Source organism: Platichthys flesus, chromosome 7, assembly GCF_949316205.1.
Source record: "Platichthys flesus chromosome 7, fPlaFle2.1, whole genome shotgun sequence".
Lineage (NCBI taxonomy): Eukaryota > Metazoa > Chordata > Actinopteri > Pleuronectiformes > Pleuronectidae > Platichthys > Platichthys flesus.
In genome coordinates this window covers 648,669-661,947 of record NC_084951.1, presented here as the reverse complement: position 1 = coordinate 661,947, position 13,279 = coordinate 648,669, and the positions used below count along the sequence as shown (strand labels likewise).

The window sequence follows — 13,279 nt, the reverse complement described above, 5'->3', positions numbered from 1 at the left end:
GAGGGTTCGTACCGCAGCGAAGTAGTGCTGCTGTGCCATGTGTAATCAGTATTGTAATCTAGTTTGTTGTTCTAACAATTTGAGGATGTTTTGATTCCGCCTAATTCATTATTATGTTACACATGTCTGTAACACATGTATAAGAGCATTGTTCAAAAACGCAAATTTGCTTTTCAAGCAAACATTCTTAAAGGATCAAATGTAGCTTTTGTCTTTTTTTCCAATTAATTATCGATAAATCCCAAAACAAATCCACAGATTCATCGATTAGCAAATTGTTGTTAATTGTAGCTCTAGTATGCAAGTGTGTCTAACCTCATTTCCTTCAGCCCCTTGGTCTGGATGACGTGGAGAATTTGTTTTGGAGTCATGGGTGCATCAGAGAAGTTCTCCAACACCTGAAAAATATCCCCAGACTTTTTACCATACAGACTTACAAACACTTCTAGACACATCAGAATTTTTATTTTTAGATTCCCAATTCTGTCAACTTCTACATTCATATCAGAGCCGAGCTCAATTAGGCTTCTCAAACAAATCTCAAAAAAGTCAGTGGGTCCATTGTTGTTAAAATAGCTTGCTAATGATCTATAACGGAAGTTGGTACAGGGTTATCTTGAACCGAGCATCATTGTCTGTACTAAGATGCTCCAGATGTTTTTCAAGTCTGTTGTTGCTATCATCATGTTCTTTGCTGTGGAATGGAGTATGTTGTCAGCTCTAAGCTTGTCCCGTTGGAGCAGGTGGCAAAGTACAAAATGCGGGCAATTTTGGAGAATGCTGCGGATACCTTGTCTCCTTAAGAAGTCCCTGTTTTAAAATATATTACAGGCACCGACTACTATAGATGCATGTGTCTTAGAAACAATGTCCATCAACTGTGTCTGAGCACCAGCCATGACTGATCCAAACCCAGAGTACATATGTAAAGGAACTCAAAGTTAATCTATTCACACCATTAAAATGTGTTGGAATGTGTCTCCTTTGACCACTCGTGATTGGATCTGACTTCTCCGCTATATATATATGCAAATACAGATGAGCACAATTTATATTAAACATTTCAAATTATATTTATTTAGTATCTGTGTCAATGTGCTGTTAACAAAAACACATGATCTCCATAGCAACATTTGTACATTACATCCTGCTTCTGCATGCTGTGCCACCCCTCACCTGAATACTTTGGAAATCACATGTCTGATAATGGCAACAGAATCACGGGGCAAGGATATTAATACCAGGTCTGAACACAGGCAATCAATGACACTCAAGGTGGAAAACACTCATCTTATTTCTTGTCATAACTGAATGCCGTCCACCTGCATCTTAGTCCAATTTTGTATCTGAAATCTCAGATTTATTGTTTAGTGCAGATAAAATAACTATAATCCATGATTTTAACATCCATATTAATGTTAACAATAACATCCTTAATTCTGCATCTAATTTACTATTCCAGTCAGCATGTTATTGAGCCCAGTCACTGCTTTAATCACACTCCTGTTCAGACATGTGGCATAGAAGAGGGCCCTTAAAATTTTTTTAAGATTAAGATTAAGATGCATTTATTAGTCCCAAACACATGCACAGAAATGCAAAGGCACACTCATGCAGGTAGGGAAATTTAATCTCTGCTTTTGACCCATCTGGTGCAGGACACACAGAGCAGTGAGCGACCATGTACGGCGCCCGGGGAGCCGATGTTGGGGGAGTAAGGTGCCTTGCTCAGGGGCACTAGACAGGGTAGGGAGACTCTTGGATTTTTGGACAGATCAATCCAGGTTCGTCTTTTGTTGTCTCTCCGTGGAGTCGAACCAGAGACGAACCAGAGAACTTCTCTGCCCATAGTCCAAGTTTCTGCGACTAGACCACCGCCTCTCTACGTTACCTTTAATTTATGTATTCATTACCAATTGTCTGGTAGAGTCTGGTGGAGCATGACCCATGAGGATCTGTTAATGAGGGTGTGTTTACCCATCACCTTTGTGCTCGTTTCACAGATTACAGACATGCAGTATAAAAACGTCAGCACAGCCAACATGACAGACCCAACCACAATATCAAATTATTTTGACATTGGACCAAATATATGACTAGTCACATCATCATCACCATGCATCTCCAGAAACATAGTTTCAACTTGGATCCAAAAAACAAGGTTTTGCTTGCTGTGGGAGTCCATTACAGATTTGTGATCCCGTTTTTTTTGCCAAAATAAGTATTATTTGATTCTACAAAAAAAAAACATAACACTGTGTAACATCATTTGACCTTTCAAAGATAATTAATTGGTCACTTTATAAGGATGAGAATTAATTAATTGACCAAACCTCTAACATTTGAAATATAGGTTTGGATTTATATCTAAATGTAGATGTATTTGGATCTCTGTGCTCATGTGTGCAGCGTTTTTTACATTGTCCATCAATTCAGTATACCATAGGCAGACTGTCCTAACTGAAGTGAACAGGAAGCCCCTCACTTCAACGAAGAGAACTAAAGCAAACTATTTTGTAAATGGGGGTTGGTGGCTTCGGAACAATAAATTATGCTTTCCCTTTGTCATTATGGACCATTGTAGACTGATGGTGCAAATTGAATCTCCATTTAATATGTTATCCCTGTGAAAACATTCTGAAGCTGCTATATATTTAGGTATTTATGTTATATACCACCAATCCAAAAACAGTAAATATGGTTGTCTTTTCATCTGGGGGAAACGCCATCATTTAGAATGTTGGTTGCCTGAAAGAAGAAAGTACAAGCTTGACCCCCCATTACCAAAAGGTTTGACCTTACACAGAGGGCCATTCGTGCCCAAACTATTTGTGTTGCTTGATCCTCCAACGGGGTCAGGTTTAATCTAACAAACTGAGCTTAACTTTGATATCCATTTGGTGGTTCCAATGTGGATTCTCAAGACAGGCGGGTTAGTGTTTGACGCTAGCTTTTAGCATGGCTAACGTTAGCCAGCATTATGGTCAACAACATAACCTACCTACTACTATGGCAAGTTAGGTGATATAATAACGACAGGAGTTTCACAACATCACATGAAGTCTAATGATTTGTTCACATGAAGTGAATAGTTGTCGTATTTCTATGACTAATCTTAGTCGGGTGGCTCAGATGATACTTAGCGTAATACTAGCATGTTCGCTGCCTAGCAAACAAAGAGCTCAGTACAGCAGAGGATGATATACGCGTGCTAACAAGGGTTAGCATGTTGCGTAGCTTTTCGTGTTAGCACTCTGAAAGAAATGCAGCACATGTTAAATGTGTCTTTCTAGTAACATTAAATCCTAAATCCTTGGTTGGGTCAGCACTAGTATGTTATCAGCTAGCTGAGAATAACGTTACAGCAGAACACAGGCTGTAGTCGTGAGGGGAATGTTGAAACACAACACCACATCTGGATCCATCACTTTACTTACATTCATACATATACAACAAGCAGTGCTAGTTGAATATAAAAAAGAATATGGAATATACCATACGAGCCGCCTCAGCCCAGGTCCGCTCCTTCTTTCTCTTTTGTTTGTCCTTCATTTCTTCTGCGCTGGTGTCTGCGGCTAGCCTGCTTTGCGTCTACAAAGCAACCTCAAAACGATGGCGGTTTAGCTGCTTAGCAAAATGGCTAACTACGTTCTATGTTTAAGCCAAGACAAGATGTTCCTTTTAGCTCAAGACAATGCTACGGTGTCTGCTCGTCTGTGAATACTACCACTACTGTGTCCAGCGTTTTGTCTAAACGAGCACAACAAACATCGTCTCTCTGTAGCACAGAAGCAGAGTGAGTGAGTGCTGGCCGTGGTGCTGCTGCAGGACAAGCCTCTCTGGAATGCAATAACCAGGTCAAAGGTCAAACACTCGGTCCGGCCCTCCGTATGCATTATTACATGTGAACAGATGTATGGAATAATCTGTATAATGTATGTATGTATGTATGTATGTATGTATGTATGTATGTATGTATGTATGTATGTATGTATGTATGTATGTATGTGTGTATGTATCTATGTATGTATGTATGTATGTATGTATTAGATTCGATAAGATAAACTTGAGTCCCTGATCCTATTTTGGGGATTGAGACATCACCCAGGCATGAGATGGCATGAGATACCGGAGCTTTAAAAAGCTCCGGTATCTTGACCAGTAGGGAGTTTTATTATATTTATATCATTGCTCAGTTAAACTTTTCACAAAAGAAAACCAACAACAGGCCAGTTCACATACGTGGACACAATTTGTCAATTTGCTGGTTAGTAGAATTATTCCAATTCCAATTTAATAATTCATTAAAGACGTTAGGGTTTGAGAATTTGTGATGACATTGACAAAATCACATCACAGGTCCAGGGAGTCCTGCTGACTATGCTACATTACTAAGTTTAGATAAAAGCGATTTAGCTTAACCCTACCCTAACCCTATGTTTTGAATATCTTTCCAACTTTACTGAGCTCTCATCTACCTCACCTATACACCCACCACTTCATCAGTAAGTGGCATCCACACACAGCGTGGAAGCAGTTCAAGCTCGCTCCTGCCAAGCGACCACACAGGAGGTTTCTCCTCCACCTCTTTCCCCCACAAACACTTATAATGGGCGATTCCATAATTTGGAAAGTCCGCTTATTCAATGCAGTCACATTGCATCCCTGGAGCTACGGTCCATGTCATCCTAGGAAAACTATCGGGGCTACTGCGCTCACTCCCTCCGTCCATTACCGGGGTGATAGTTCATATGGAAACCAATGACACGGCTCATCAGCAGTCTGAGCACACCAAGAAGGATTTGGAACAGCTTGTCAATTCTTGAAAACTTGTGGACTGTTGGCGCTTTAGCAGAATCCTCAGTCTTAATAGCTGGCTCCAGTCCGCCTGCTCAGGTCACCGCCGCGGCTTTGTTGACAACTTCTATTGGTTCTGAGGATGCTCCTCCTTCTTAACAAACGATGGGCCGAATGTCAGCAGCTAGCAAACAGCATGTTTGGAATTATGATGCACGAGACTGCCCCCCTAGGAACTTCTTCCTCGAGTGCAGGGGGCGACCCCCACTATCGCCCCAAAACGACCACACCAGCCACCAACTAATCAATATAAACTGCAAATTATGCCCCTCTCCCAAACACCGGGTACTTATTATATCCCACTTGCTGCACCATTACTACAGAGACATTTATTAGTTTCAAGACTATGTTCAAAATTTGCACTACTCCGGTCCAATTGGTCTAGTCATCTTTTACACTAAACTAATTTCGCCCCCAAGGAACCATATCAACATGTGGTAAAATTGGCATAATATGTCCCCTTTAAACTATGATAGAGCTATCGTCCACATTGATGACTCAACCAATGGTTTTGCAACAGAATTTCTAAACAATACAGAGTTTAACATGTTTAACTTTTGATCTAGTTCAACATGTGACTAGTCCAACTCATCGGCGGCCACACATTAGATCTAGTCTTTACCCTCAGTCTGACCATCAATTCCTTGACCTTATATGTAGCCCAAAAAATTTTCAAAACCACTCAAAGCTCACGCATTTAAATGAACATAGTGCATCAAAATTCCCCTGTAACTTTTACACAGGTCTTCTTGACCGTAACCCTTACAAGTCATCTGATCCGAACATTTTACTCAATGGCTTCAATGATACCTGTCAAACCCATAGGTCAAACATTAGATATCATAGCCCCTATTAAAACAAGAATGACATCACCTGTTTATACTTCCATGGGTTGTGCTGAAAAACAGAACGGAAGTGGAAAAATACTAAACTGCATGTCCACTACTTTTATATAAAAGACCGCCTGAATTCCTGTAATAACAAAACTAAAACTGCAAGAGCAAAATAGTACTTGAGTCTAATCACCAGCAATCACCCTTAAAAGCCTTAAAGACCCATCAGCTCACGTTTCAGATAGATTCTCTCCACTCAGCGACGCACCCGTTGAGAAGCGAACTCTGGTAATTTGCGACTCGATTCTGATAAATGTGAGGTTTGCGACTCATGTGTCCATAGTTAATTGCATCCCAGGTGCCAGAGCCGGCGACATCGAATCAAAACTGAAGCTGTTGGCTAAAACTAAATGTAAATACATTAAAATCGAAATTCACGTCGGCAGCAACGACTCCCGGCTTTGCATGTCGGAGGTCACTAAAGTTAATGTTGAATCGGTGTGTGCTTTTGCAATCTCGTACACAGTAATGTTCTCTGGCGTCTACAACAACACGTGATGACATGTTTAGTCACATGTTGTCTTTTAATCGCTGGCTGTAATAGTGGTGTCCTGTAAACGGTGTGGGCTTTGTAGATAATTGGCAAACTTTTTGGAGGAAACCTGATCTTGTTAGGAGAGACGGCATTCATCCCACTTGGGATGGGACATCTCTCTTATCTAGGACTATACCCCAGTCTATTACATTTCTGCCAAGAGTTGGGACCAGGAAGCAGAGCTGCAGTGCTAAACACTTGTCTGCGCTCCCTCTGGATCAGTCACACAACCCCAACCACATAGAGATTGTATCTTTCCACCATCCGATTAAATTATTTAAATTAAACAATAACAGAGCGAGAATTTCACAGAAAAATCTAATACAAATTAACACAACCTCTGCAACAACTCAGGAAACAAGACTTTTAATTGTGGTCTTTAAACACAAGATCACTGTCATCAAAGGATATTTTAGTAAATGAACTAGTCTCAGATTCCCACATTGATTTATTGTCCCTCAATGAGACGTGGCTGCGTCCTGATGAATATACCAGTCTAAATGAATCTACTCCCCCCAGTCATGTAAAGTCACACATTGCCATAGTATTCGGCCTAGGAGGTTGAGTTGCTGCTATTTTTAACTCCAGTCTATCAATTAATCCTAAACCTAAACTCAGCTACAAGTCATTTGAATGTCTTGTTCTTAGTCTTCCACACCAATCCAAGAAACACCAACAGCCAATTATACTTGCTGTAGTTTACCGTGCTCCGGGGGCTTATACTGAATTTTTTTAAAAACGAAAACGGAATTCCCAGAGTTTTTATCAAACCTAGTCCTAAAGAGCGATACAATTATTATTGTTGGTGACTTATTATTCCTGTTGACAATAATAAAGTCAGCCTTAGCGTAGCATTTATTTAGATACTAGACTCAATTGGTTTCAGTCAGTGTACACCAACCTGAACATTTAACAGTACTTCTGCGCAATCCAATTCTATCAGACCATAATTTATAACCTTCGATTTGCAGACTCATTACGATTAACATTAGACTCAATAGCGTCTCTAAAAAAGAAACCCTAACTCTAACCCAACAAGCCCGCCAATCCGCCTCCTCTCGCCTCATACCTAATGTTCACGGTGAAAATGGTGAGACTGTGACCAGCAATTCAGGGATTAACAAGGTCTTTAAACAATACTACAGTGACCTAGCCTGACGTTGTCAGACTCACAATTCTAGTCAGAATGTGAGTCTGAGACCGCTCCATTGGGCTGTGATTATGGGGCGTGTTTCAACTGACCAGGAAATAAAATTCCTCTTCGCTCAATTGGATAGACCTACAACCAATCAGAGCAACGTAGTATGTGACGTATGTTAAGCGACGCATTGTGAGTTAGTTACTAACGCTGGGTTCACACTGTACGCTGAAGCGATGCCGAAGCGACGCTTCAGCGCAGCGCCAAGCCTTAAATAACAGCTGGCTCCCATCCACTCCCATGTTAAAACTTTGTGCGGGTCACACCGGAGGCTGCGCAAATGCTGCCTCGCGCTGTGCAGCGATCGTTTCGGTGTCGAGTCTATTTTTTGAGCTTGACGCGAGTGTATCGCACCAGGAAACACACTGAAAAACGATCTTAAACTATATTGATGACATATTTTATATGATATAAATGATCAAATATGCATCCCATACTTTGAAGTCCCCTTCTGAGTTTTAATTTGACCGATGACATTATTAAATGTCCCCCTCTGCCCATCCACTACAGCCACACAAGCAGTGATACAGATAAAAAGAGAGAGAGAGGGGGCTACGTATTCTCCACATAGGCTTGAGTGGAGAATATGTTATTTACCCCCGACACCCGACATTTAACGGAGCAAACAGCGATGTTCTTCAACATTAAATTAATAATTGAAGTGGAGAAGTACAGTGAGTTGTATGATCCTCGGAAACATGTTGTATAAAGACAACACCAAGAAAGACAAACGTTGGGACGCTGTTGCTTAATGTTGAAGCAACAAGTAAGTATATGCTTTTAATCTACTGGAACAACGGGTGATATTATTAGCGCTGCCCAGCGGTTCAGCGTCGCTTCAGTGTCCGGTGTGAACAGCCAAGCGCCGGCGCGATAGGGATTAGTGCGCTGCTTTGGTGTCGCCTCCACTTTCTCTGTTCCTCTTTCAAAATGAATGCGCTGTCGATGTCTTCTAAAACAGACTCAATGGCAGCATCTACACATCTCAGCTCTCCAGCGGCAGGCATGTTTGTTGAAAACGAATTCAACCCAAGGGCACTTTGATGAGGTGGTTGATTACGTTACCGTTGATCATCTGTCCATCATCGTATAAAGCCCGCCCTGACAATCTGATTTGCCCGGTCGGGCACAATTTCTCCTCAACGAGCGACTCAAGACCGAACTTCCCGACCTCAAATGTTGTGGGCGGGGCTAAGTTCTTCTGGCATCCAGGCTAACAGTGACCTATATATGTTTTTTAATTCCCCCAAAATGTAGAGCTTCTTTACCAAACGCTCCCCTCTATCCTCCGGAGCACAATTCACCACTTGGGGTAGAGATCTCAAACACACAAACCTTAGACGCTATTAACTATTTAAAATGCAATAAAACACCTGGGCCAGATGGCTTTACCTCAGACTTCTATAAAAAATTTGCACCTGAAATATCCCCACTGCTCCAAGCTATGTTTTAATGAATCCTTGTCGTCTGAAGTGCTTCCAACAACCCTACGACAAGCTGCCATTACACTTATTCCTAAAAAAGATAAAGACCCACTACAGTGCGTGTCTTATCGCCCTATCGCTTTACTGAATGGCGATTATAAAATTCTGTCTAAAATCCTAGCCGCTAGACTGGAGAAGTTACTACCACAAATAATATCCACAGATCAGACAGTTTTTATTTTAAATAGACCCTCTAGCTCAAACCTAAGAAGACTCCTAAATATTGTGTACTCCCTGTCAGCCCTTGTTCCTGAAATGGTGATTTGACTTGATGCTGAAAAAGCGTTCGATCGAGTTGAATTGAACTACCTGTTCTCAGTGCTCAAGCAATTTGGATTTGGTGAAGCTTTTATTTCAGGGATAAAACTTTTATATGCTCAACCCTTTGCCGCAGTAGTAACAAACGGTCAGCAGTCTGAATATTTCTCCCTGGGTAGCGGCACCCGCAAAGGCTGCCTCCTGTCGCCCCTCCTCTTCGCCATTGCAATAGAGCCGTTAGCCAAAGCCCTTAGAGGCCAATGTATGCTTCTCCGAGTCCGTTACGGATGGACGGACGGACGGATCGGACGGACACTTTTTGATTTATAGTTCTCCGTTGCTGAAAACAATTGGGCGCCAGAACAGTAGGTGGCGCACGTCCACCTACTGTGGACGTGCGCCACCAGGAGAGGGTGTTCCACGGCAAAGAAGGCGGTCCTATCTGTCTGTGTCCGTCAAAACGGAGAAGCATAAATTGGCCTTAAGGCAATCTGATGAGATTTCAGGCATGATGCAAAGTGGACTTACTCAAAAATTATCCCTTTATGCAGATGACTTACTTTTATATACATCTAACCCTAGTTCCCTCAATTGTCAATACTCTAAATAATTTTGGGAAGATATCTGGCTACAAAATTAATCTCCAGAAGAGTGAAATGTTGCCTCTCAATCAGGCTACCTCTCAAATTTCCCCATCATACTTCCCATTCAAAGTAGTTAAGAAGGGATTTAAATACCTTAAAATCACGCCCACTTTTTCACTGCTATTTACAAAGAACTTTGGAGAGCTCCTTGAAAAGTGTAAACAGGATATGGTGAGATGGTCCGGCCTGCCGCTCTCCTTGGCGGTCGAGTTAACCTAATTAAAATGATTGTATTACCAACATTTCTTTACCTCTTCCAAAAACATTCCTATCTTGATAAGGAAGACGTTTTTTTTAAACTTTGGACAATTACATAGCGTCTTTCATCTGGAATGGTAAATCACACAGGATTAAAAGGCAATCGCTTGAAAGACCCAGGGGGCTTGCTGGCTTGGCTCTGCCAAATTTTACACATTATTACTGGGCCTGTAATATCCCATTGTTCTGGATGGAGGACCATCAACCTGACAGCAGTGAGGCCTGGATACATCTTGAGTGCACAGGCAGCCCGGTCCAAATGTGTTCTGTCTAATGCGCTCTCTCCCCTCTCACCACACCAAACAACTCTTCTCCAACCCAATTTTCCTTAACTCAGTTAGAATCTGGTCGCAGTTTAGAAGACATTTCAACCTGTCTGCAATGTCAATTCACTCCCCAGTTGTCAATAATTACAATTTCCCACCCTCTACCTTGGACTCAGCTTTTAAATCTGGATGGCAAAAGGCAGTACTTCCAAACGTAGCCTCTTTTTCCAGGGCAAATTTGGATCATTCGCACAACTCTATGAGAAATTAGACCTACCAAAATCACCTTTTTTTTAGATATCTCCAAGAAAGACATTTTGTGCAGAAAAACGTTGCTTCATTTCCAAATTTAACAGTAGATTACACAATTGACTTCTCACTTTTTCTCCACACCGTAAAGGCTTAATATCATTCCTTTACAATAAAATCGGCAACATCTCCCCCCAGTCACTGCAAGAAACTAGAACACTTTGGGAAGAAGACCTAGGGGTGGTACTGAGAGAAGACTGCACTAAAATTAGTTCACACATCATCCCCCTGCGCTAGACACAGCTTACACATCATCCCCCTGCGCTAGACACAGCTTAATTCAACTTAAAATCCTCCTGAGAGTTCACTGGACCAGGGCTAAACTTGCCAAGATTTTCCCTGATGTTGATCCCTCTTGCCCCCCCTGTAAAAGTCAGCCAGCTGATCACATACATATGTTCTGGTCTTGCCCTCTCCTCGAAAAATGTTGGGCAGATATCTTTCATGCTTACTCTACAATTTTTGGTTTGGTCATCCCTCCAAACCCATTATGTGCCATTTTTGGCTTTACTGTTGAAACTCGTCCTCTTAAGGGTAGGACCCATGTGGTCATAGCTTTCACCTCTCTGCTTGCTGTATGATACTAATCTTATGGAAGGAACAAACACCTTCAACATTCAGTAGATGGAGTAGAGACACCATGATGGAGTAGAGACACCATGTCCTTCTTGAAACTGGAGAAAATAAGATATACTCTGAAAGGTTCCATACAGAACTTTGAGAGAACCTGGACCCCTTTCCTGTCATACTATGAGAGCATACAAAGCCCACTACAGGAGATAGACTAGATGGCAACAACAAAAGTTGTAGCCAATCAGCTGTGTGAGTTTCTCCAGACAAACAATAAATGAAGACTTTCAGTCAGGGTTTAGAGCCAATCACAGCACAGAGAAAGCCTTGGCAAAAGTAACAAATTACCTTCTGATAGCTTCAGATCAGGGATTTGTGTCTGTCCTCGTTCTGTTAGATCTTAGTGCAGCAATCAACACTATTGACCATTACATTTTATTACAGAGACTAGAACAGTTAATTAGCATGAAAGGAACCGCCCTAAACTGGTTTAAATCAATGCAATGATGAGTCATCTGTGCGCACCAAAGTTAACCATGGTGTTCCACAGGGCTCTGTGCTCTGCCCAATTCGATTCTCATTATATACGATTTCACTAGGAAACATTATCAGTAAATTTCCACTGCTAAGCGAATGACAAAGTTATACTTGTCAATAAAACCTGAACAAAGTAATCAATTAACTAAACTTCGAGCATGTCTCAAGGACATAAAAACCCGGATCACCCGGAATTTTCTCTTATTAAACTCAGATAAAACAGAGGTTCTAATACTTGGCCCTAAACACCTTAGAGATACATTATCTAATGATATAGCTGCACTAGACGACATTGCCCTTGCTTACAATGAAACAATCAGGAACTTGGGATTGATGTTCGATCCTGATTTGACCTTTAATAGTCACTTAAAATTATTTCCTAGGACCGCCTTTTTCCACTTGCGTAATATCTTAAAAATCAGACACATCCTTTTGCAAAAAGATGCAGAAACACTAGTCCACGCCTTTGTAACATCCACACTGGATTATTGTAATTAATTATTATCAGGCTCCGCCAGTAAGTCGTTTAAAGACACTGCAGCTTGTCCAAAATGCTGCAGCAGGTGTTCTGACGAGAAGCAAGAAAAGAGACCACATTTCTCCATTACACTGGCTTCCGGTTAAAATCTAGAATAGAATTAAAAATTCTCCTCACATTCGAGGCACCACTTTCAGTTTGGGAGGCAGACACCATCTGTACATTTAAGAGTAGCTTAAAAACCTTCCTTTTCGATTAAGCTTATAGTTAGAGCTGGTCCAGGTTTGTCTTAGACCTGCTCTTAGTTATGCTGCTATAGGTCTAGATTGTCGGGGGACACATGTCACACAAACCTTTTCTTCCCAGCTTCTCCTTCCTCTTCTCAATCCTGATCACATCTATGAAATGAATATCTCATCAATACATGTTACTGTCTTGAATTCTTCCCCGGAGTCCCTTTGCAATATCGTCCGCAGATCAAGGGCCATGGCTGCAGCCACACATGGATTATGATCTGTGGATCGCGTATCAGAGATCGTGATCTATATGGTGGATCCTGTATGGCGGATACTGTATCTTGCCTGCTGATTGTGATAATAATGTTAGATCCTGTATCGTGTTGGCATCTGATAATGGTGGTGGACCACGATCGAGGTGGCAGCTGATGGTGGATCCTGATGGCGGCAGTGGACAATGACTGTGGACTATAGTGGCATCTGATCTTGATGGTGGATCATGATTATGGCTGCAGACCATGGACTATGATTACAACAAGACTGCTTGATATATAATATTTCTCCTCAGATACTCAACCATTACTGACAATTATCCATCAATTCATTGAGTTTCCATTATGCTACAAAGTGATTATTCCAATCACTGCATCAAATACCCTTATTTTGATGATGTTCTCCTTTACACTTGACATCTATTGCACTTATGTTAAACGGTTATTTTAGTAGTTTTTTCTTCCTCTTGTTGAGGGTTAAGGG

At 41.4% G+C, this 13,279-nt stretch overlaps 1 protein-coding gene across 4 annotated transcripts in view; it reads right to left on the bottom strand.

Annotated features, from left to right (window-relative positions):
* Window positions 1-13,279, bottom strand: part of asxl1 (ASXL transcriptional regulator 1) — a 271,209-nt gene that overhangs the window by 20,156 nt on the left and 237,774 nt on the right. Inside the window, exons 1-2 of one of the 4 annotated variants that reach the window (XM_062392892.1) lie at window positions 3,496-3,832; window positions 315-398 (exon numbers count right to left, since the gene is read on the bottom strand). The exons of the other annotated variants lie outside the window; for them this stretch is intronic. Coding sequence (XP_062248876.1) covers window positions 315-398; window positions 3,496-3,552 — 141 coding nt within the window. The 5' untranslated portion in view covers window positions 3,553-3,832. Of the gene's footprint in view, window positions 1-314; window positions 399-3,495; window positions 3,833-13,279 lie in introns of those variants that run through there. 4 annotated transcript variants of the gene reach the window in all.